This window comes from Tiliqua scincoides, chromosome 8 (assembly GCF_035046505.1).
Source record: "Tiliqua scincoides isolate rTilSci1 chromosome 8, rTilSci1.hap2, whole genome shotgun sequence".
In the NCBI taxonomy this organism is placed as follows: Eukaryota; Metazoa; Chordata; class Lepidosauria; order Squamata; family Scincidae; genus Tiliqua; species Tiliqua scincoides.
Window position 1 is genome coordinate 4,066,672 of NC_089828.1, and position 19,974 is coordinate 4,086,645.

The following is a 19,974-nucleotide window of genomic DNA, read 5'->3' on the forward strand; positions in this document are numbered from 1 at the left end:
ACAGCCAATGTCTATAGAATCTTGGAGAGATAAATAAAGTTTTTTATAGACTTTATATCGCATCCTGAGTACACTTCTGTACTGCAGCGAGTCATGGACTCTTCGCTCACAACAGGAGAGGAAACTGAACGCTTTCCACATGCGCTGCCTCCGACGCATCGGCATCACCTGGCAGGACAAACAACACAGTCCTGGAATGTGCTGGAATCCCTAGCATGTATTCACTGCTGAAACAGAGACGCCTGCGTTGGCTCGGTCATGTCGCGAGAATGGATGATGGCCAGATCCCAAAGGATCTCCTCTATGGAGAACTCGTGCAAGGAAAGCACCCTACAGGTAGACCACAGCTGTGATACAAGGACATCTGCAAGAGGGATCTGAAGGCCTTAGGAGTGAACCTCAACAGGTGGGAAACCCTGGCCTCAGAGCGGCCCGCTTGGAGGCAGGCTGTGCAGCATGACCTTTCCCAGTTTGAAGAGACACTTGGCCAACAGTCTGAGGCTAAGAGGCAAAGAAGGAAGGCCCATAGCCAGGGAGACAGACCAGGGACAGACTGCACTTGCTCTCAGTGTGGAAGGGACTGTCACTCCCGAATCGACCTTTTCAGCCACACTAGACGCTGTTCCAGAACCACCTTTCAGAGCGTGATACCAGAATCTTTCGAGACTGAAGGTTGCCAACAACTAATATAGTGTTTAACTACATGAAATCCATGTACCAGTGTGTTTAGCTTTTATTTTGTTATGTCCTACATTTTTCTGGGATACCCTACATTTTGGGATGCCTTGTTCTCTTATGGCATGTGGTTATCACCCTGCACCAAGGGTGCCAATCACCAGTGCGATGATGACGATCAATCATCATCATCATCATCAATCATCATCAATAAAGACGCAGCCCTGAAAAGGGGGGCTGGCAGGATCAGACCCCATAGCACTGTGATGAGCATTACCCTGGTCAGCCACCCAGTGGCTCTGGCTGCTATCTAGAAAAGGGTTGGCACTGCTCAGAGAAAAAAATAGGGCTCTGTACCTTTAAGTCCAGCAGCCTGCCTCTTCCTCCGACGCCTTCCAGCGCTGACCTCTCCACCAAACTCGACTTCCCAAGCTCTGTGCTCCTTTTTCTCGTTGTTGCAGGCGATTGGTTGGAACGTGGCTCTCGCCCGCCCTTTCTGGGAGAGCCCAGCCATTCCCGAGAAGAGACAAGCAAATAGCATGGTAGGGTGCGGCTGCACAGAGGCTGGCGGAGAGCAGGGAAGAGCTGGAATCCAGGTTAGGGGGAGAAGGGAGGGGGGGAGGGAGGGAAACTTCTTTCCCCTGGGGAGGGGGGAGCAGCTGGGCCCAGTGGAGGCCCTTTGGTGCTGTCCTACCCCCTGGGGGGCTACTCTGCCTGGGCTTAGGAGGCTGCAGCAATTGCTGTGCTGGAATTTTTGCACCTCCTCCTGGGACTTAAGCAACAAGAGCCCAGAAAAAGTGTCCTGGGAACTAGCCCAGCTGGGGGAGGATACTGTATAAAGTCTTGCTCCTGCTGTGTTAAATAGTTTCTACAGGCAGGGAGGAGTGGAGAGGTTTGGGGGTATTCCCCCTGTATTTTTTAAAAACAGCCAGAGACCAAAATGTTAATTTTTTCCCCTCTGCTTCTAGAAAGCTAGTCCCTCAGGAAGAGCTTCTCTGCTTCTAGAAAGTTAACACATCAGCCAGTCCTTTATTGTCTCACTCGCCCTGATGTGTTTTCTAGATGTAGATTCAAAAACAACACCTAGGACAGCAATGTTCAACCACTGTGCCATGTCACATTTGTGCGCCTTGAATGCTCTGCAGGTGTGCTATAGGAATTTGGGGAAAGGTCATATATGTATTAGTAGGGCCAATGGGGGAAGTGAGCTCGCCCCTGGCAGCATGGTGTGCCTTGTCAATTGTCAAAAACCTGATAGTGTGCCTTGACACTTTTAGTGTCTTATCAGTTTGGGTGGTGGGTTTTTATATGAGAATTCTGTGGTTCCCCTGGATGGTTTCCAGGAGCCATGGCTCACAGTTTGGCAACCACTGATCTAGATAGATAAATTGGAGTCTGAAGTAATATCATCCTGACCTCTGCTACTTTGTACTGTACTGTCTGCTTCTGAGATATTACGCACACTAGGCACCATCAAACAGTTCCAAGAAGTTGCCTTCTATGAAGTCAAGCCTTTGCTCCCTCTAGCCAAGGACTGAGAAGCTTGTCAAAGTTTCAGGCAGGGATTTTTCATGTCCTTCCAGGAGATGTCTGGACTTGAATTTGTACCTCCACCCCTTCTCTCTCAGCATAACCTACTTAGTACAGTTATTGTAGAAACTAAAACTTTGGCCTGAATACATGTGAACGGAGAGAGAGAGAGAGAGAAACGTGGGCAAGCCAACAAGAGAGATGGACGGAGGAAGGAATGGAAGACTGTAAAATGTCCTTTACTGGCACTATTATTTTTGGAGCTTAGGGATGAGGTTACAAAGGGATTTCCATCCTCTTTGGGTAAGGAGATTTGGGGTATGGAAGGGGTCCTGATCATTTTTGCCATCTGGCAAAAAGCAGCTAGAGAGAAGAGAAGATCGCAGCACCACCCCATCACTAAACATCGGAGGGCAGGGGATAACTCTGGGCTAACTGCTACCACTTGGCCCCAGTTTTCCTCATCTGTAAAATGGGAGGCAAAACTTCTTGCAGGGCAGGGTTACAAGGGGAAGAGGGTTGTAAAATGCTATGCACATCAAAAATGTTACAATAAAGTTGTAACTTTAGTGGGGTTGATCAGAAAGTTGCATGTGAGAGATGCCATGCTTCCTGTGGGCCTTCCTTATGTGATTCTAGAAACATAAAACACTAGTTGGACCTTGATCGGTTCCAGCAGGGCTGGTCTTACGTGGTTTTAGTAAATAAGGAACAGCCTTATCTGAACTGATTCTTTCCAGGGCTCCTTCTTCAGAGAAAGAACCCAGGGCTGGCACCTAAATGTATTTCTCTGAGATTAGGAAGAAAACACACACGCTCTCCAGGTACATTTTTATTGCTGATGTTTATTTGGAGGGCTGGTTAAATGCTACATAAACCAACAGCCAGAGGAGATGGTTGGAATGGCTGCTGGCAACATCTCGCCTGACCCAACACCTGCTATTGAACTGTGGCCAAGAAATCAAGTCAAGTCAGGCACTCCTGCCCCACATAGGGTTTTGCAACAAGGCATTTAGGTTTTCAATAGATCCTGCACTAGAGAAAGGTGAAAACCACTTTGGACCGCTTACAGCCTCTAAAAACACCCTTTGATTCTTCCCTTCCCTGTGCCCATCTTCAGGCTAATCTTCACTTACTGACAAATCATTTAACAAGGCAGCATTGCTGTTTCTTCTATGTAAATAAAATAGGGAACTGTAGTAGCTTATTTCTTACTGACATGAAGTTTCTTTTGAGATCACAGGAGCCATAGTTCCGTGGAAGGAGGTCCTGGGTTCAATTCCCAGTAGTCTCTTGGTAGGGTAGAGAAGACTTCACGTCTGAAACCTTGCAGAACATCTGTCAGTTGATGTCAGCTGACCTTGATGAACCAGTGGCCTGGCTCAGTATAAGACACCCGAGACTGGTTATTCAAGCTCCCTTCTTCACTCAACCCATCTTGAGGCAGTTACTGGTGATTAAGAACAGGGATCTCCCACAGGCTACATGCAGCCCACTGATGCATTTTGGGCAGCTCAGTGGCATTATAAACCATATGCAACTTCTCCACTTGTCCCACTACACACCTGGATGAAGCAGCTCCTGAGCTGGGGTCCTGCTGAGAGATAGTAAGCAAGGAAGCATTCCCACAACTGCAAATATGCTCTCCTGGTGTGAACATTCTTAGGCATTATGTACAAAATATATTGTTTGTCATTCCTTATCTGCTCTGGCCCACCATAAGAGGAAGATGGAGTGATGTGGTCCCCACAGCTGAAGGTTTGGAGATACCTGGTTTAGAGGGTTGGTCCTGCCCAGAGAGACTTGGGTTCAAAGCCCTACTCAGCCACAAACCATCCTAGGTCATCTGGGGCAGTTACTGCCCCTCAGCCTAACCTAGCTCACAGGGTTGATGAGAGAACAGGAGGAGGGAGGGTCATATGTAATTTATTACCTTTTGTTCTCGCTTTGAGTGTTCTTGCATTGCAAAGTGGAGGGGGGGAGTAAAAGCACACATTTAGGCCCCATCCTATAGCTTAATGTGTTAAATCAATATTCTGCCTGAGAACAGGCATCCATGGAGGCTGACAATAAGAAATATAGGGAGAGGATTTTTTTTTTTTTTTTAAGAATGGTAACTGATAAAGGCTTTGGCATGATGAGGGTGGAAGATGCCTACTCAACAGGCCTCAGGTGTGCCTTATACTTATTGGAAATTACGTTCAGTAAGACTTAAGCTGTAATCCTATCTTACTCATTGGAAACAAACACCCTTTTTTTTCCTTAAAACCATCTGACTGTTTCTCTGTGTTTCTTGCAGAGGCTGGAGTAAACCATGAAACCTAATGAAGGACCGAGCTGCTCCTTCCAAGCTCCTGCTACCATCCGAAAATTCCCAAACAGCCACGTTTACTTGTTCAAGAGTGGACAGTCTGATTTGGATGACTCGGAGGAGGAACTTGATGTTATGGAATTGCGAGTGAGAGGGAAAGAACAACAGAGGAGTACCTGCCAGGAGAAGGTTGGAGACTTGGTGCTCCTGGAACGTGAAGTCTTGGAGGGTGACAGTGTCATTAAACTGGCTCTGCAGTATGGATGCAAAGTAAGATGTGACTTCATTGGAGGAAAGCCATGAGTCAGGTGTTTCCACCTACATCCTGTTTAGCTCCTTGGCTTTGGTTTTCATTAACTGACTTATAGAGGAGTAATTTCTGGTTCAGGCAGTTGCAAGTGTAGGAAAGGCACTCAGGTTTGTCCAGTTGACAGATGGTATGTGTTCTCAAGGAGGACCTTTAGCAATCAAGCTAATACAGGCGTTTCCCCTGTTGCAAACCATCATCTCATTCTCATGGTGGTAGATGTTGCTGTCATTTAGCTAATGCCACCCAACCACTAAATACAACTGGGTGCAAGGCCTTTGACATACAAGCAGGAGCAGAGAAAGATAATGGTTTCCAAGTGGCCCAGAAGACTACAGAGAGTTATCAGCACTTCATTGCTGCCATCTTGGATCAGACAAAGGTTGACTGCCTTTTGCTTCTGACAGCTTCAGTCTGGCCACAGGAGAGCCAAGACTTGTTTCTGTTTGTGGTTCCTAGAGAAAAATAATTTATCATCTTTATCACTTTTACATCCCACCTCTTGGCTCATCACAGAAGTTAAAGCAACATACGTAGGGTAAGCACTGACAGCGTATGTATGTTGTACATACGTAAGCACTGACAAGACTTAGACCTGCTTAGCTTCAGCAGAGGAGCTCCTTTGTGATCATATCACTTGGTCAGTGAACAGGATGTTTGTTCACAACAAGGCAGGCCTGGCTCGCTGCTTTAGTGTTATTGTACTAGGTAAAGAAGTTCTAGAGTGGAGAAACCAAAGTGTTGGGGGGGGTATTATATTTTTAAAAAATAGGGGTAGATGGGATTGGATGTGTTTATAAAAAGTTGTACATAGCCTGAAGAGAAATTTTCTCCCCTAATAACATGAGCACATAGGGCACCCCGTAAGTTAACAGTAGTTTTGCTTCACACAGTAATGGACACCAGCTCAAGAGGTTTAAGAGAAAAGGACTTGAGAATAGACTTAATTAAGGGCTAGCAGCCATCATAGCTAAATTAAATTATAGCCCACAGGAAAGGGTTGCTGTCCAAAATCAGGTTGGCCACTGTTGCAAGACAGAATGCTTGGACTAGATAACCTCCGTGACTGGTTCAACAAGACAATTTTGAAAATAATTTGTAAAGTTCAATAAGCTTTAAACCGGCTTCCAAGTAGGGCTGCATCTTTAAATTGATCAGAGTAGAAATTTGTTTCATCTACTAAAAAGCCATCCCTGATTTATTGGCCAATACACAATTTTTTTAAATACAGTGGTGCCTCACAAGACAAAATTAATTCGTTCCGCGAGTCGTTTCGTATTGCGAAATTTTCGTCTTGCGAAGCACGATTTAAAACAAAAAAAAAAATGCAAAAAAATTTGTCTTGCAAAGCATGGCCATAGAAAAATTCATCTTGCGAGTCACCAAAAAAATCACAAAACGCTGTCGTCTTGTGAGTTTTTCGTTGTGCGAGGCATTCGTCTTGCGAGGCATCACTGTATATGTTTCCAAAAACTGCAGATGGCAGGTGTCATTGTAGAAGAGGCATTCTCTTATGCTGGAGGGAATGCCTCTTCAGAGTGCTGCCATCTGGAAATAAGAAAAGCTTCCTCAATCCCCTTTTCCTAAAGTTACTGTTTTAAACACATGCAGATTTAATTGATTAAATTAAAACCCATTTGATTAAACAACTATATTCCAAACAAGATTAGTGTAAATAAACCTTGGCTGGCGGGAGGTCTAGCATACCAGATCCTACCTCACTTGCTGTTTCACTGAGTGTCTTGGCAAAACCCAAACCAAAGTAGAGAATTTGGCTGAGAGGGGTTTGCCAATATCAATCTGAACTGTGTTGAAGTCTATACAGGACAGTTCTGATGTGGCTATTGGATGTCCTTGCAGTCTCCATTTACTTATTTTTGATGAATGCAGCTTAATTCCAATTAAAGTGGCACATTCAGTAGTACCAATTCCATCATGCCACTTGGCCTTGAAAACATGCTGAAGACAATCCACAAATGTGACTTATTTGGAATTAGTTTCACCAAAGTGCAGTTGACAACGGTAGGACTACCCTCAACCTACATGGAAAGTTGCTTGTTAACATCTTTGTCTGCCAAGTTTAAAAAATAATCACTAATCTATTTAAAAACCGTTTTTAACAGAAGAATCAGTTTTGGGTTGGTAGATTTAACAATACACAAAATGATTTGTGTTTTCTTAGTGGTTCATTATCTCCTCTAATCTGGGCCAGCTTTACCAAATACAGGTAGGTGATAGAGGTGGCATGGGATCAGCAAATGCAGCTACAGTCCTTACCCATGCACCCCCCCCAATTAAATAAATAAAAACCAAATAGCACTTTGATTTTGGGTTTTTTTTTACAAAAATGAGAAGTGCAGAAAATAGTGTTTTATTTTGTTATCACAATTTTCTCCTATCTCTAAACTATTGATTGGTTCTGTATAGATTGGATTTGCTGCTTTGAGGGCTCTTTGCATAACAAATGCTTACACTTTTTAAAGTCAGTACTTTGTTTTCATTCTGCCTTTCGTTCAAGGATAGTGTGCATAGCACTCTCAGGAGAGGTCCAGCCTGTTTATCTGCACATTCAGGACCAGTGGACCACCTGTAGGAGATAGTGTGGGGTAGAGGTTGGAGTGCTGGCCTTGAACTGGGGGGGGGGGAAGAGAATGGGCCAGAACTACTCAGGTTTAGTGCTGCCTTGTGCATAAAATGCCCTTGCTGGCTTCAGGCCTTCTCTGACCTACATCACAGGCTTGTTGTGAGAATACAGGTGGAGTTTCAGGATCTGCAGGGGTCCTGAGACTCCAACAATAGGTCAGAGATGGGATGAACCAGGGACAGTGTTTCATCCAACCTCTACCCCATACTAGCTCACATATCAAAAAGAAGCAGCTGTTCTCCATCTCCTGAAAAACAAGATTGGCAGGGATAACTGAACTTTCCCTTTCTTAATTCCACAGGTCGCAGATATCAAACGTGTCAACAATTTTATGCAAGAACAGGACTTGTATGCTCTGAAGTCGATCAAGATTCCAGTCAAGGTAAATGGCATTTTAACAGAGAGCAGCCAAGAATGTCAAGCAATTCACCAGGGCACTGGCCCCCTAACCACAGCACTGTCTGAATTCGAAGACAGGGATAACAGCTGTGTGGAAGACAAGCAAATTGATCAGTATTTTCAAGGGATTGACCAGAATATCGAAGCAGCAACACGGGTGGGGGTCTCTCTGAGCACAGACTACTGTATCGAAACACCAAACCATTCACCTCTGGGACGGAAGGACAATGGCGGTGGAGTGGATTGTGGGATCCAGTGGTGGAATGCAGTGTGTGTCATGCTTCTGGTTGGAATAGTTTTGCCAGTATTCTATATTGTCTATTTTAAAAGCCAGGAGCCTGAACTGGCTCCCAGTACCTCAAATGTCACTCTTCTGGGAAACAGCACACTGCCGGCTGCACAGGAAATGCCTCCTGTATGGACTGCACTGGAGAGTGCACGCACTGACCATATTCATAAAACATGGACTTCTGTCCCATCAGGTGGATGAATCCACGTCCCCCAGAGAAGCAGAAAGGCCTTCGTCCTGTTGACAGGTGCTCTAAATCGGCTTGCAGCAGCCTGGTTGCTTGACTCAGAATTGCTAGAATTAAAACCTATTTTTTGCCCGACCCACAGGTGTACACATTTGGGCCCTGTTGTGTATATGCAGCTTTGGGCAGAAATGGCTTAAGCTTTGGAAGCAAGCCAAGGAGAACCGCCAGGGCCAAACAGGGCTTGTGTTCTTAAAAACATAAATCTGCCTCAATCATGTTGCAAGAAGGGTGGTGGAGGGGGTCTATAATAGACAGGAGTGCAAATAGGAACATAAACTGTGGTAAAAGAAATGTAAGAAGGTGATACGGGAGGCCAAGAGAGACTATGAGGAACGCATGGCCAGCAGCATTAAGGGGAATAATAAAAAAGCTTCTTCAAATATGTTAGAAGCAGGAAACCTGCCAGAGAAGCAGTTGGCCCTCTGGCGGGTGAGGGAGGGAAAGGGGAGATAAAAGGAGACTTAGAGATGGTAGAGAAATTGAATGAGTTCTTTGCATCTGTCTTCATGGCAAAAGACCTTGGGCAGATACCGCTGCCCGAATGGCCCCTCCTGAATTCGAGGGCAGGTCCTCTCCTGGCTTGAGATCTGGTTGAAGACCAGGAAACAGAGAGTGGGTGTCAATGGGCAATTTTCACAATGGAGAGAAGTGAAAAGCGGTGTGCCCCAAGGATCTGTCCTGGGACCGGTGTTTTTCAACCTCTTCATAAACAACCTGGAGACAGGTGAGCAGTGAGGTGGCAAAGTTTGCAGACGACACCAAACTTTTCCTAGTGGTGAAGACCAGAAGTGATTGTGAGGAGCTCCAGAAGGATCTCTCCAGACTGGCAGAATGGGCAGCAAAATGGCAGATGCGTTTCAATGTAAGTAAGTGTAAAGTCATGCACATTGGGGCAAAAAAATCAAAACTTCACATATAGGCTAATGGGTTCTGAGCTGTTTGTGACAGATCAGGAGAGAGATCTTGGGGGTGTGGTGGTGGATAAGTTGATGAAGTTCCGCTAAAATTGAGTGTTGGGAGGGTTAGGACAAAGGAAAATATTTCTTTACTCAGCGTGTGCTCAGTCTGTGGAACTCCTTGCCGTAGCATGTGGTGACGGCATCTGGCCTAGATGCCTTTAAAAGGTGATTGGACAAGTTTCTGGAGGAAAAATCCACTACGGGTTACAAGCCATGTGTATGTGCAACCTCCTGATTTTAGAAATGGGCTATGCCAGATGCAAGGGAGGGCACCAGGATGCAGGTCTCTTGTTATCTGGTGTGCTCCCTGGGGCATTTGGTGGGCTGCTGTGAAATACAGGAAGCTGGACTAGATGGGCCTCTGGCCTGATCCAGTGGGGCTGTTCTTATGTTCTTAACTACAATTCCCAGGAAGCCTTGCAGGTCTCTTGTTATCTGGTGTGCTCCCTGGGGCATTTGGTGGGCTGCTGTGAAATACAGGAAGCTGGACTAGATGGGCCTATGGCCTGATCCAGTGGGGCTCTTCTTATGTTCTTAAACTGCAATTCCCAGGAGGCCTTGCAGGTCATCTTGTTATCAGGTGTGCTCCCTGGAGCATTTGGTGGGCTGCTGTGAAATACAGGAAGCTGGACTAGATGGGCCTATGGCCTGATCCAGTGGGGCTGTTCTTAGGTTCTTAAATAATAGCACTGTGGTCTTGTCACTTGACATATTCTCTTCCCTTAGCCTCATGTGTTGTGTGTTCTAGTTGGGAAAAGCCCAAAGAAAGGGAGGGGCTTTGTGCCCCATCTCTTCTGCTTGAGGGAGGATTAGAGGTCCTTTCTGTTTCATCGGGGGTAGATAGGTCTTTAAACCCAGCTTCCCCCCCCCCCATCTAGTTTGGCTCTCACTTCACCTTTCAGGTATCTTTGTAGCACAGCACTGCTAGCAGAGAACCAAGCTCTGAATTTTTTTTTAAACATTTAGCAAAGAACTGATTAAAATCCCTGTTGTCTAACCATATCACCTGCAAATCTCATCTCTGTGTGCAGCAAAGCCCATTTCTCTTGCACTGATGCTGTCTGACTTGAACATGGACAGCAAGGTTCAGTTAACAGGGAAAGACAAGCTGTGAAGCAGTTCACACACAGCTTGAAATGGTTTGAAAAGACAGCCTTCTTTGGTCTGACTGAAATTCTGAAGCGAGAGGGGCCCCCTTCCACTAGTGTTTAAATCACCTGAGAAGGAAAAGGTTTAAGGCCTTAGAGCAGTGCTTCTCAAGGTTTGTCCTCCACCATACCACTTCACATGGTTGTAGTACCACTGGAAATAAATGATAATATTGCCAGTTACTTCTGGGTTGGGAAGCCAGATGTGACACAAAACACCAGTAAGAGGCTCAGGGTGGACAGAGCTTTTTGGAGAGCAGAAAATCACGCTTTGGAGCTTTGCCTGCTGAGTCAAGCCTCCTGCCACTGTTTGTTGTGTCATGTTTCTGGTTTCGCTGTCGGGCAGCAGGGGTCCTGCAAGTACCACCAGACACCACCTCAAGTACAACTAGTGGTACCTGTGCCACTAGTTGAGAAACTCTGACTTGGAGCTCCCAGGGCTGGTGCAACAAATGTGCAGGGACACTGTGTCTGGGCAGGGAGATTGCACTGTGCTGCTTCAAACAGTGGCAGGAGACTCAGGCTTTTCCCAGCACATGGTTTTTGTGTTCTGCCCACCATGCTAACCTCCTTACTGCTGTCCCCAACTCCAGAAGTAATTGGTGATGATAAAGCTAGTCACTTCAGGGAGCCAAGTGCTACTGCTGGACCACCTGGGTCATTGCAGAGCTGGTAAGTTTGTGAAGCTCTGGCCTAGAGCACAACCACCATGTGCCAATCCACCCTCAGCAGCAGCTGAAAGAAGAGAGGTATCCCCCTCTCCTTCAGGAACTCAAGTTCATGTTGACAGGCAGCATACCTCTGAGTAGCAGTTACTGGGAGAAGGTTATGTGTCTCTGCGTCTTATGAACTGGAACGGGATGGTGGACAAGACTGACCTTTGGGCTCTGCTCATGTTCTCACCTTGGGTAACAAAGTGCAGTCACATACAGCACGTCCTGGCCTGCTAGACTCCTTACACCCTGTATGAGGAAAACATGCTTAATAGTTCTTCAGAAGTCCAACTTGCTGCCCAGGAAAACTGGTAAAAACTGGGTGTAATGGAAAACTGCTAAATTTATTTAAACTGTAATCTTATTTTCAGACCAAAACAGGCACTCCCTTTGGCCATCATGCCAGGAGGACCAAGTATTAGTTTCCATTCTAGTTCCTCCTGAAGCGAATAGCCTAGGCTGAGAACACTGTAAGAGGCTGAATGCATGCAGCAACGAAAACTACCCTCTCTATCCAGAAAATATAGCACTTTAGCTTCCACAGTGCTGTAACATGAAAAAAAAAGTCTCCACAAGCAGCCCAGCCTGTGTGACTACAGAAAATCCAGAACAAACTTGGAAGTCTTCATATTTTTGCACTGTTATTTACCAAGATTTTGATACCTGTACAATTCACAGATAAAGGCTTGTGAAGCAATTCTTCTGTCTTCTGCTGGGGTCACTGTGTCTTATCACAAATCTATGTAGTACAGAATATTTCAGGCTGCATTAAACACACACACAAAGTTTCTAGTTCTTGTGGTATGAAGTTGTAATTGGTAGTTGATGGGAAATGACCCACATGTCTGAAAGAAGTTGACTGAATGAGATACTCCATTGAAGTGCCCCAGCCTTGAGGGGCCTTTAGTGCTCGTTCCCTCCAACCCAAGTAACAGATTTCTGCATTTTTGCAGATCACAGGATTCAGTTTCTTTTTATATAGAATTGGGAGTTAATTTTAAGTGCTAGTGAACACTGTAGGCAACCTTCAGTCTCGAAAGACTCTGGTATCGCACTCTGAATGGTGGTTCTGGAACAGTGTCTAGTGTGGCTGAAAAGGCCAATTCGGGAGTGACAATCCCTTCCACACTGGGAGCAAGTGCAGTCTGGCCCTGGTCTGTCTGCCTGGCTATGGGCCTTCCTTCTTTGCCTCAGACTCACAAGCATTCATAAGTTGCACAAGCAACTTTAGATATTTTTCTAAGGGTCAAATTAGATGCTTCAAGAATCATGTTTAATACTTCTGTGCTTGTTTTAATAACAGCAATAGTTAAGGGCTTCAGCCCTGTGCCCCTGCTGCCATTGTGATCTGAAGCTACTCTTTGCTGTGAGTCATGAACTCCCATTAGCTGCAATGGGAATTCACATCTCAGAGCAAGTAGCTGTTTGATCAAGTGATCTGGGTGTGGAGGAGGTTCAAAGGACAAACATATTAGTCCCCTATACTGCAGCCCTAACTTGGACCTCTATGACCACAAACACTTTACAATAACATACTAGTGCCAAGCACACCTTCTCATATATGTTGCACAATCCTTAGACCTATAGGAAGGGGCAACTTTTTCAGATTAGTCTTCATGAGAGTAAGATGCACAAGGTTTACTGTTTTTCTACTGAGAATTTTGCACCCATTGCTGACTAGAAAAAAAACAAAACAGGAGGATAGCTTGTGGAATACTCCACACCAAACAGGATGAGAGTTTCAGAAAAGTTGGAGAGACAGATGTGATCTCACTACAAGCCTTTATCCTAAATTTCTTTTTCAATGCTGTCTTTCTCCAGTCACACACAAAGAATAGGGGAAGCATGTGAGCCCAAACCTCACAGCTGATCATCCTCAAATTTAAACCATCATTTAGCAGTATAAATCTGCATTCATCCCATATGTCCTAGTAGTGATTTTGAGCCTTGGGTTGTCTTATAAAACCAAGACATGCAGACCTAAAGGACCTCCATTACTTTTAATAGTTTATAAAAGGGGAATTTCTATCCTCAATGAGTGCATTTGCCAAAATTTTCCTTTCACAACAGATAGGACCAACATCTGCCTTGTCATGTTGGTAACCTGGGCCAGAGAGTAAAAGGGAAAGATCAAGGTAAGTATTTAACAGATCAGAAGTGAGTTCCATGTTGCTGTCTGGGAATAAAAGGCCATGACTGTGAAGCTGTTGAAAGTTGCCATTTTAGACAGTCAAGGTTAAGTGAGTAGGAAAGTAAGACTGCTCTGGGGTTTTTTTGTGCATTACCACCTGCTGCGACCTGTCAGGGAGGACATGATGCACATTCCAAACACATACAGGCACTTTAATTGTGCCACTAGATTCTGGGCAAACGGAATAAGACAAAAACATCAAAATTAGACACTGGTGAACTGAGGAGAGAGACTTATCAAGACAATTTCATTCCAATTATGAGAGAGTCTGATGTACACAGTAAAAGCCAGTATTTTACTTTAGTGAATGCAAGATACAAATATTTTACAACAACTTCTAGCATTTTCTTAACCATTTGATAAAAAGTTCACTAGAATATTTATTGTATAATGAAGAAAAAACACCACATTCAGGGAAAAGAGATTAACTTAATATTCTTATTTTTCTTATAAGATTCGTCTCAAAGATGGCAACAAAGTCCAGCTTGTGCCGCCAGACGGCTTAACCGCAAACAGCTTCGTCTGTGAACTGTTGACTACAAACATTTACCAAATACATGTATTTTTTATTTTTTAAAAAAGCTTTTTTTAAATATAGCAAAGCAGTGTTTTTCTTGCACAGCAAAGTGAGGAAAGTTTCTAATAAGAAGTTTTAAGTCTTTCACATTCTCAATTTCAAAACTTCTTCCCATGATTGATCTGGCAGGAGTAATTGTGTTCCTTATTTACTATATATTTCTTGTGCGCACAGTATACTTGTCGATGCATTAGTGTCTATTTTTTAACATTATTCTTTTCTCAAAAGAAATCTGCCACGAGCAGGTCAAGCCAGTATTGCCCCTTCACTGAACACAACTGTTGAAATCACTTCAGCAACTTGGACTTGTGCAAGATGTCATCTAGCTCCAGCCTAGCTTTAAAATGCCATGGACTCAATTAACATTACTTCCACAGATTAAAAAAAAGTGTCACGATGTTCTGTAGCTTAAAAAAAACAACACTGAACTTCTTGCAAGGAGCTGCTCAATGAGCAAAACATCTACTTCAGTGAAACAGTGCTACAGCCCTTTGGGGCAGGCCAGAATGGCTTCCAAGGCTGGCAGAGGATAAAAATGTTGCATCTTGGAAAGCATCCTCTGAATCTGTAAAGTCAACGTGTCTGGCTGAAAGCTATCTTCCAGACATGCTGATTTTTCCATGGACTGGAGAGTCATTCATGCATGAGCCTACCTTGCACTGGGTCTGACCATCAGTCCACCTGGCCTCTGTCCAGCAGCCGCTCTCCAGGCAGGAGTCTTTGTCAGCATTAGAGATGCTCGACTCTATCAAGCATGTGCTCCACCATTGAGCTGCAAGACTTTCACCAAAGGCTGGGGGGCTCTTTCACAAAAGTGATCCAGTCCTTCCCTGAGGCAGTACTGGCCCCAAGACTATACCATGTGCCTTCCTGCAAACATCAGAATCAATTTCAAGGGCACAGCTAAAACTGGGCTCCAGGACTGAGAGTCAAAGAGCTACTTCAGATGTGACCAAGGACCCTGCATGCAGCTAACAGACTCAGGTCTCTAGAAACAGCAGTTTCTTCGATCCCTGTGACATATCCAACTGCCTTTTCACAAACTCCCTTCCCAAAAGTGGTCTGCCACACAACATGAGGGGCCATTGTTCAAGAAAGAGGCCCAAAGACCTGTCAGGCATGTGGACCTAGTGCAGGGTTCTTTGGATTCTGGTCTAGATGGGCCCAGTGCCCCTATCACCAGATTAGCTGCACAATTCGTTGCACAGAGTAGGTCTGGGCTCAAAGGGTGCAATGCTGGAGGTGGACCAGGGGATGCCAGCTCCTACATACCACTCTAAAGGCATTTTGGCCATCATGGAGCCAACTACTTCGGTGCAAATGCTTAATATTTGGTAAGAAGGAATAGCAAAACAGGCAGTATAGAAACACTGACTTGCTCAATGTCCAAGATGTGGCTGACATTTGGCCAGCCCAAGTAATCCTGTGCACTATGCTGATCTATAGGGTCAAGGTGTAAGACTTCCTAAAAAAAGTCTAGAGTTACATTATTAGTGTTAATGATAAAGAACAAGTCAGCAATTGTTTTTCTTTTTATTTGCATGAAGTTTGTCCACAGGAGGCAACGGACAGGGCCAGATCTGTAATAGGTAGATGGGCCAAAAGTTAACAGTCTAATTCTAAGAACTGAATTTTTAAACATTGAGTTGACCCGATTCAAGTAGAAAGTCCAAGCCTTACGTTATACTTCTTTTTAAAGGAGGAGAAATATATGGTGATGTAACTCCTTAGAAATCTGCATAGGAATAAAAGACTATTGAGATACAGTCAGCATAGCCATCTCATTAAGGCACACAAGAAACCAGACAGTAAATGTGAAATGAAGAACTCCCATTCAAATGTACAGCAAAGTTCACATAGGTGCATAAATAGCAACTGAGAAACATACCTTTTTGAAGCATCAGAATGATCCATGAAATGGGGGTGCGAAATCTGGGAACACATAAGGGTGCTTTCTACTTCACATCACCTAGACAGAAGCTGCTGAACCCAAATGGTGCTACTTCCAAAATGCTAATAAATTGTAATGAAGATAAAAATATCCTAGTAGTTTATGCATTTACAGTTCAGAGTCAACTGTAAAGCTCACAATCCACCACCATTATGAACAATTTTCACATAAGGTGAGGAATAGAGAAAGCAACTTACAATGCAATCCTAGCCATGCCTACTCAGAAGCAAGCCCCTTTGTGTTCAATGGGTTTTACTCCCAGGAAAATGTATAGGATTGCAACCCTATGAATTAAACTGGAGCAGTTTTGAATAAGTTAAGCAGGGAACTTTTGATATTAAGACTGCTGAATACCCAACTTTAAAAGTTACCTGCTTAGGGACACATTTTGAGAAACATCTTCAGACCAAGCCCGCATTCTCCTTCATTAACTACCTGCTATTTCATATTAATACCACTTTTTCCATGAGATCGTGCCCAAAGTGGTTTACCATTTGTACAAGTCAGAGATTCTGTGGAGAATTTTCATTGTCTTAAAGACAGTTTTCTAGGTGGCAAGAAGTTACGCCTTCTGTGTGTCATCACCACCACTCAGAAAATGAAGCACACACAGTTGGTATTTCAACTCCAACAAAACTTGAAACTCTCCTTCTAAAGGAAATGAAGTTGGCTGCTTGGCCCCTCATCAGGCCACTTCACCCTTACTACAGTGGTCCACAAATGCAAGTTCCCCATTCCCAGTTACAGCAATCATTCAATACCACTTGGAGGAGCAAGCAGGGGGCACTGGTTTTCAGGTATTACAACATTTGTTCGGCCAGCCTGTGAGCCCAGAACAGCTCCCCAGGGCTAACACGGCGCAGCCTCAAGTTTGAACGGCCCTTAGAGACCGGTTCAGACCACAGACTGCCTACCTAAGCTTTACGAAGTCATTTTTCCAGTCGTGTTCAAAATTTTGAGTACTGCCTAACCGTCACAAGAGAATTTCATTTCAAGTGTGCTGCTACAAGCTAAGTTAGTTGGAGGTTTAAGACTACTTGGTTCAACATGCAGCACTATCATACACACTACAGGTGTAACATGTCCATACTCAAAGCATGTATGTTGGATGCACACACCAGGCCACAGGTAGCTCCTGACTGGTCACGGCTCCCTGCAAGGCTTGCTCCTATTACACTTAGAGCTGCTCCACAAGGTACCTGCAGAAGCCCTTACTGCAAGGCTGAATATTAGGAGAGCTCCCCCAGTTCCATAAACAGTTACTCCACTTTGGGAGGTGCTCTGTCTTAAGGGTGCAAAGGAATAAAAATGCTCCAAAAACATGGCTTGCTTAAAATCCACACGCCCACTTCAAAATCGTTTCGTTTTTGCTTCTCAGAAGTATGTTTCCATTGCTGCAACATGAGCAATAATATTACCACTCCCCCCCCCAGAAGCGGTTTTAAAGTAACGTCTTCAAAACATGATATTCCATTTTCCTATTTATGCAAGATGAACTCAACACCAGATTTCTGTATATGGAAACTGGGGAGTGAGGGGGGAAGCTATCACTTTGCTATCCATATACATATATTTATATATGTATATATGTATATATATATATTTATAAAATGTATAATGAAGCTTTACCATACAGCACAAAGAGTACAATTTAACAGCAAACATTCACCACCAGTGAGTGGGGATGGACCCCCCCTTTTTTAAAAACACCCTCTGAAAAAATCTGGATAATATTAATTAAAATCCAAAAGAAGTACAGTATATTCAACAAAATAGTAAATATTAAACAGTGAATACTCTACTTAATAAGGACCTCGCCTTTTCTTTTTTTCAAGTTGGCGTCAATCCACAAAAATATACTTTTTTTAATCTGGTGAACGTACAATACATAGGTACTTGCACCAAAAGGTGATAATATATTTAAGATACTATGTACATGAAGTTTGGCTCAACTTTTAAATTTACACATAGAATAAGTATTCATGGCTTATTTTTCCCCAAGGTTCTGCCTGCAAGATTTTTCTTCCTTTCTCCCCTGAAACAAAAAAAATAATCAATAAACTCCGAACTATACTCTACCAAAAACACAAAAAGCTTTACCGTACAGCTTTGGCTTATATAAATAATTCATAGCAGAATGTGTTCAAAAAAGTACTGTATATAACTTTCTATATAGCCTTTAAGTAGGGCAGGGTTCTCGTCAATAAAAAATATACATGACCTAAAATTGGTTTTCTATATTTTTTAAAAAGGTAGGAGGAACACAAGAAAAATGTTTTAAACAGATTCCAATTATAACTTAATATATTAAAATTTTCTTTATGGTCTATCTTCTAGGATAATATCTTCTGAATATTTCATGCGAGTTCTTTATGTCTCTTTCTCTTGCACACACTCTCTCTCTCTCTCTGTTAAAAAACATCTTATTTGACCCAGTACATTTTTCTGCTCGTGCAAAAACAGGTGTCTTTTTAAAATAATGCCAGCCCTTCTCCATGCACCCTCTGCAAGAGAGACTCATGCTAGATTGGGTAAATATAAATGTAATTCTATGTACAGTATTGCTTCCTTTTCCTACTGCTCTGCTACTACAAAGCATACTTTTAAAAACTACAGGGAATCACACAGCTGTTGCACTCGTACGCACACAGACACAGACACACTCGCTCGCTCTACTCAGGGTGAGCCCTCACGGTTCTGCCGTCTAATTTGGTAGGATTATATATGGGTACAACATTTCTTTCGCAAACAGATTACATTATTCAAGGGACAGAGTCCAGGTAAGTGCCAGACTAGATCAATACCTATAAGGGTTCTTCTGTTTTATATACATATATATATATAATTTTTTTTTTTACTTTAAACCATTGGGACATCTGCAGCTATACATGGAGGTGGTTTTAAGTGCCTGCTGATTTCATTTTTGTGTGTCTCGTTACACACACTCACACATATATATGTATACAAAGATATATATGTATGTATGTATATACATATAAATATTTATTTCATGTCCTTATTTATACATTTTTAGATATGTCAGGACTGTTCATTGGGATAACTCAGAAGTAGAAACAGGGGTGGGTGGGTGGAGGGGAGATGAACTGGAAGCTTATGTCACCCAGGTGTCCATTCTCATTCGCTTCACCGTCGGGCTCTCCCTGTCTTCTGAATCTGGGGGTCTTCCCAGGCCAACAGGCGAGTGGAAGTCGCTCCTGGGGTCCTCTCGATCACTGCCGTCGTATGAACTACTGGAGCTACTGAGACTGTCAACAGGAGAGCGCCCCATTTCTTGTCGTGACTGTTGCTGAGGCTGCTGTGAAGCCTGTTGCTGCTGCTGCTGCGGGAACGCGGATGGAGTCACGCGGTCTCGGGGAGGTGAAATCGGTTCGGACTTGATGTTGATGTTTTGGTTGGTATTAATGGATAAATTGGAACCCTGAGATAACTGGCCTCCAGCCCTAGTGAAAATTAAAGCAGGGTTGGGAGGAAGGGAGTACAAGAAATATGGTTACCCTGCTTTGTAAGTGCGGAAGGCCTAATCCTACTTCAAAGAGAGTTCAACTGGAAATTCACTACGGCAAATACAAACAAGGTGATAGGGAGGGCAAAGTGGGTCAAATACCAACCAAATGTGTCAAATAATGGGTCAAATACCAACCAAATACACACAGTTCAATACACTGTTCTCCAAGACTGTGGCTTGTGGTATTATGAGCCAGTCCCTGGCCAACACCTCCTTTAAATTCGTGTCTGGCTCAGTTTCATTTCTCTTGGAGCATTTAAAAGGAAATACTATAACATTGCTTTCTGCATGCAGGGAAGAGATGGGCTGGACAATGGCGGTCAAAAAGGATGCATAAGAATGTTCCCTACAAACATTCGTCCCAATTTCACAAAGCTGCAAGTCTTCCAAGTAAAAACCCTTTCCCCAATGAACAATCCACTTATATTCAATCTACTACCAGCTAAAAGCTAATTGTCTTGAATCTAAAGGTGCCCTTCCTCTAGTAGATGCTTTCATAAAGGCTGC

General features: G+C 43.7%; 2 protein-coding genes across 10 annotated transcripts in view; one reads left to right on the plus strand and one right to left on the minus strand.

Annotated features, from left to right (window-relative positions):
- The first annotated feature begins 1,203 nt into the window (after positions 1–1,203).
- On the plus strand, positions 1,204–12,014 carry LYSMD4 (LysM domain containing 4). 3 transcript variants are annotated; one of them, XM_066635628.1, is made up of 4 exons: positions 1,204–1,271; positions 4,505–4,786; positions 7,769–7,849; positions 11,594–12,014. In XM_066635628.1, the coding sequence occupies exons 2-4, from the start codon at positions 4,520–4,522 to the stop codon at positions 11,642–11,644; spliced, it is 399 nt and encodes a 132-aa protein (XP_066491725.1). In that variant the 5' UTR covers positions 1,204–1,271; positions 4,505–4,519; the 3' UTR covers positions 11,645–12,014. The 3 variants fall into 3 exon arrangements, with proteins under 3 accessions (XP_066491725.1, XP_066491724.1, XP_066491723.1); XM_066635627.1 differs by lacking the exon at positions 11,594–12,014 and adding an exon at positions 8,349–8,489; XM_066635626.1 differs by lacking the exon at positions 11,594–12,014 and having other exon boundaries at positions 7,769–8,489.
- A 1,668-nt stretch (positions 12,015–13,682) lies between these two features.
- MEF2A (myocyte enhancer factor 2A) overlaps positions 13,683–19,974 on the minus strand; it is a 99,638-nt gene continuing 93,346 nt past the window's right edge. For all 7 annotated transcript variants that reach the window (XM_066636284.1, XM_066636282.1, XM_066636280.1 and 4 more), the window contains one exon: positions 13,683–19,402. In XM_066636284.1, the coding sequence (XP_066492381.1) occupies positions 19,054–19,402 (349 nt within the window). In that variant the 3' untranslated portion in view covers positions 13,683–19,053. The remainder of the gene's footprint in view (positions 19,403–19,974) is intronic.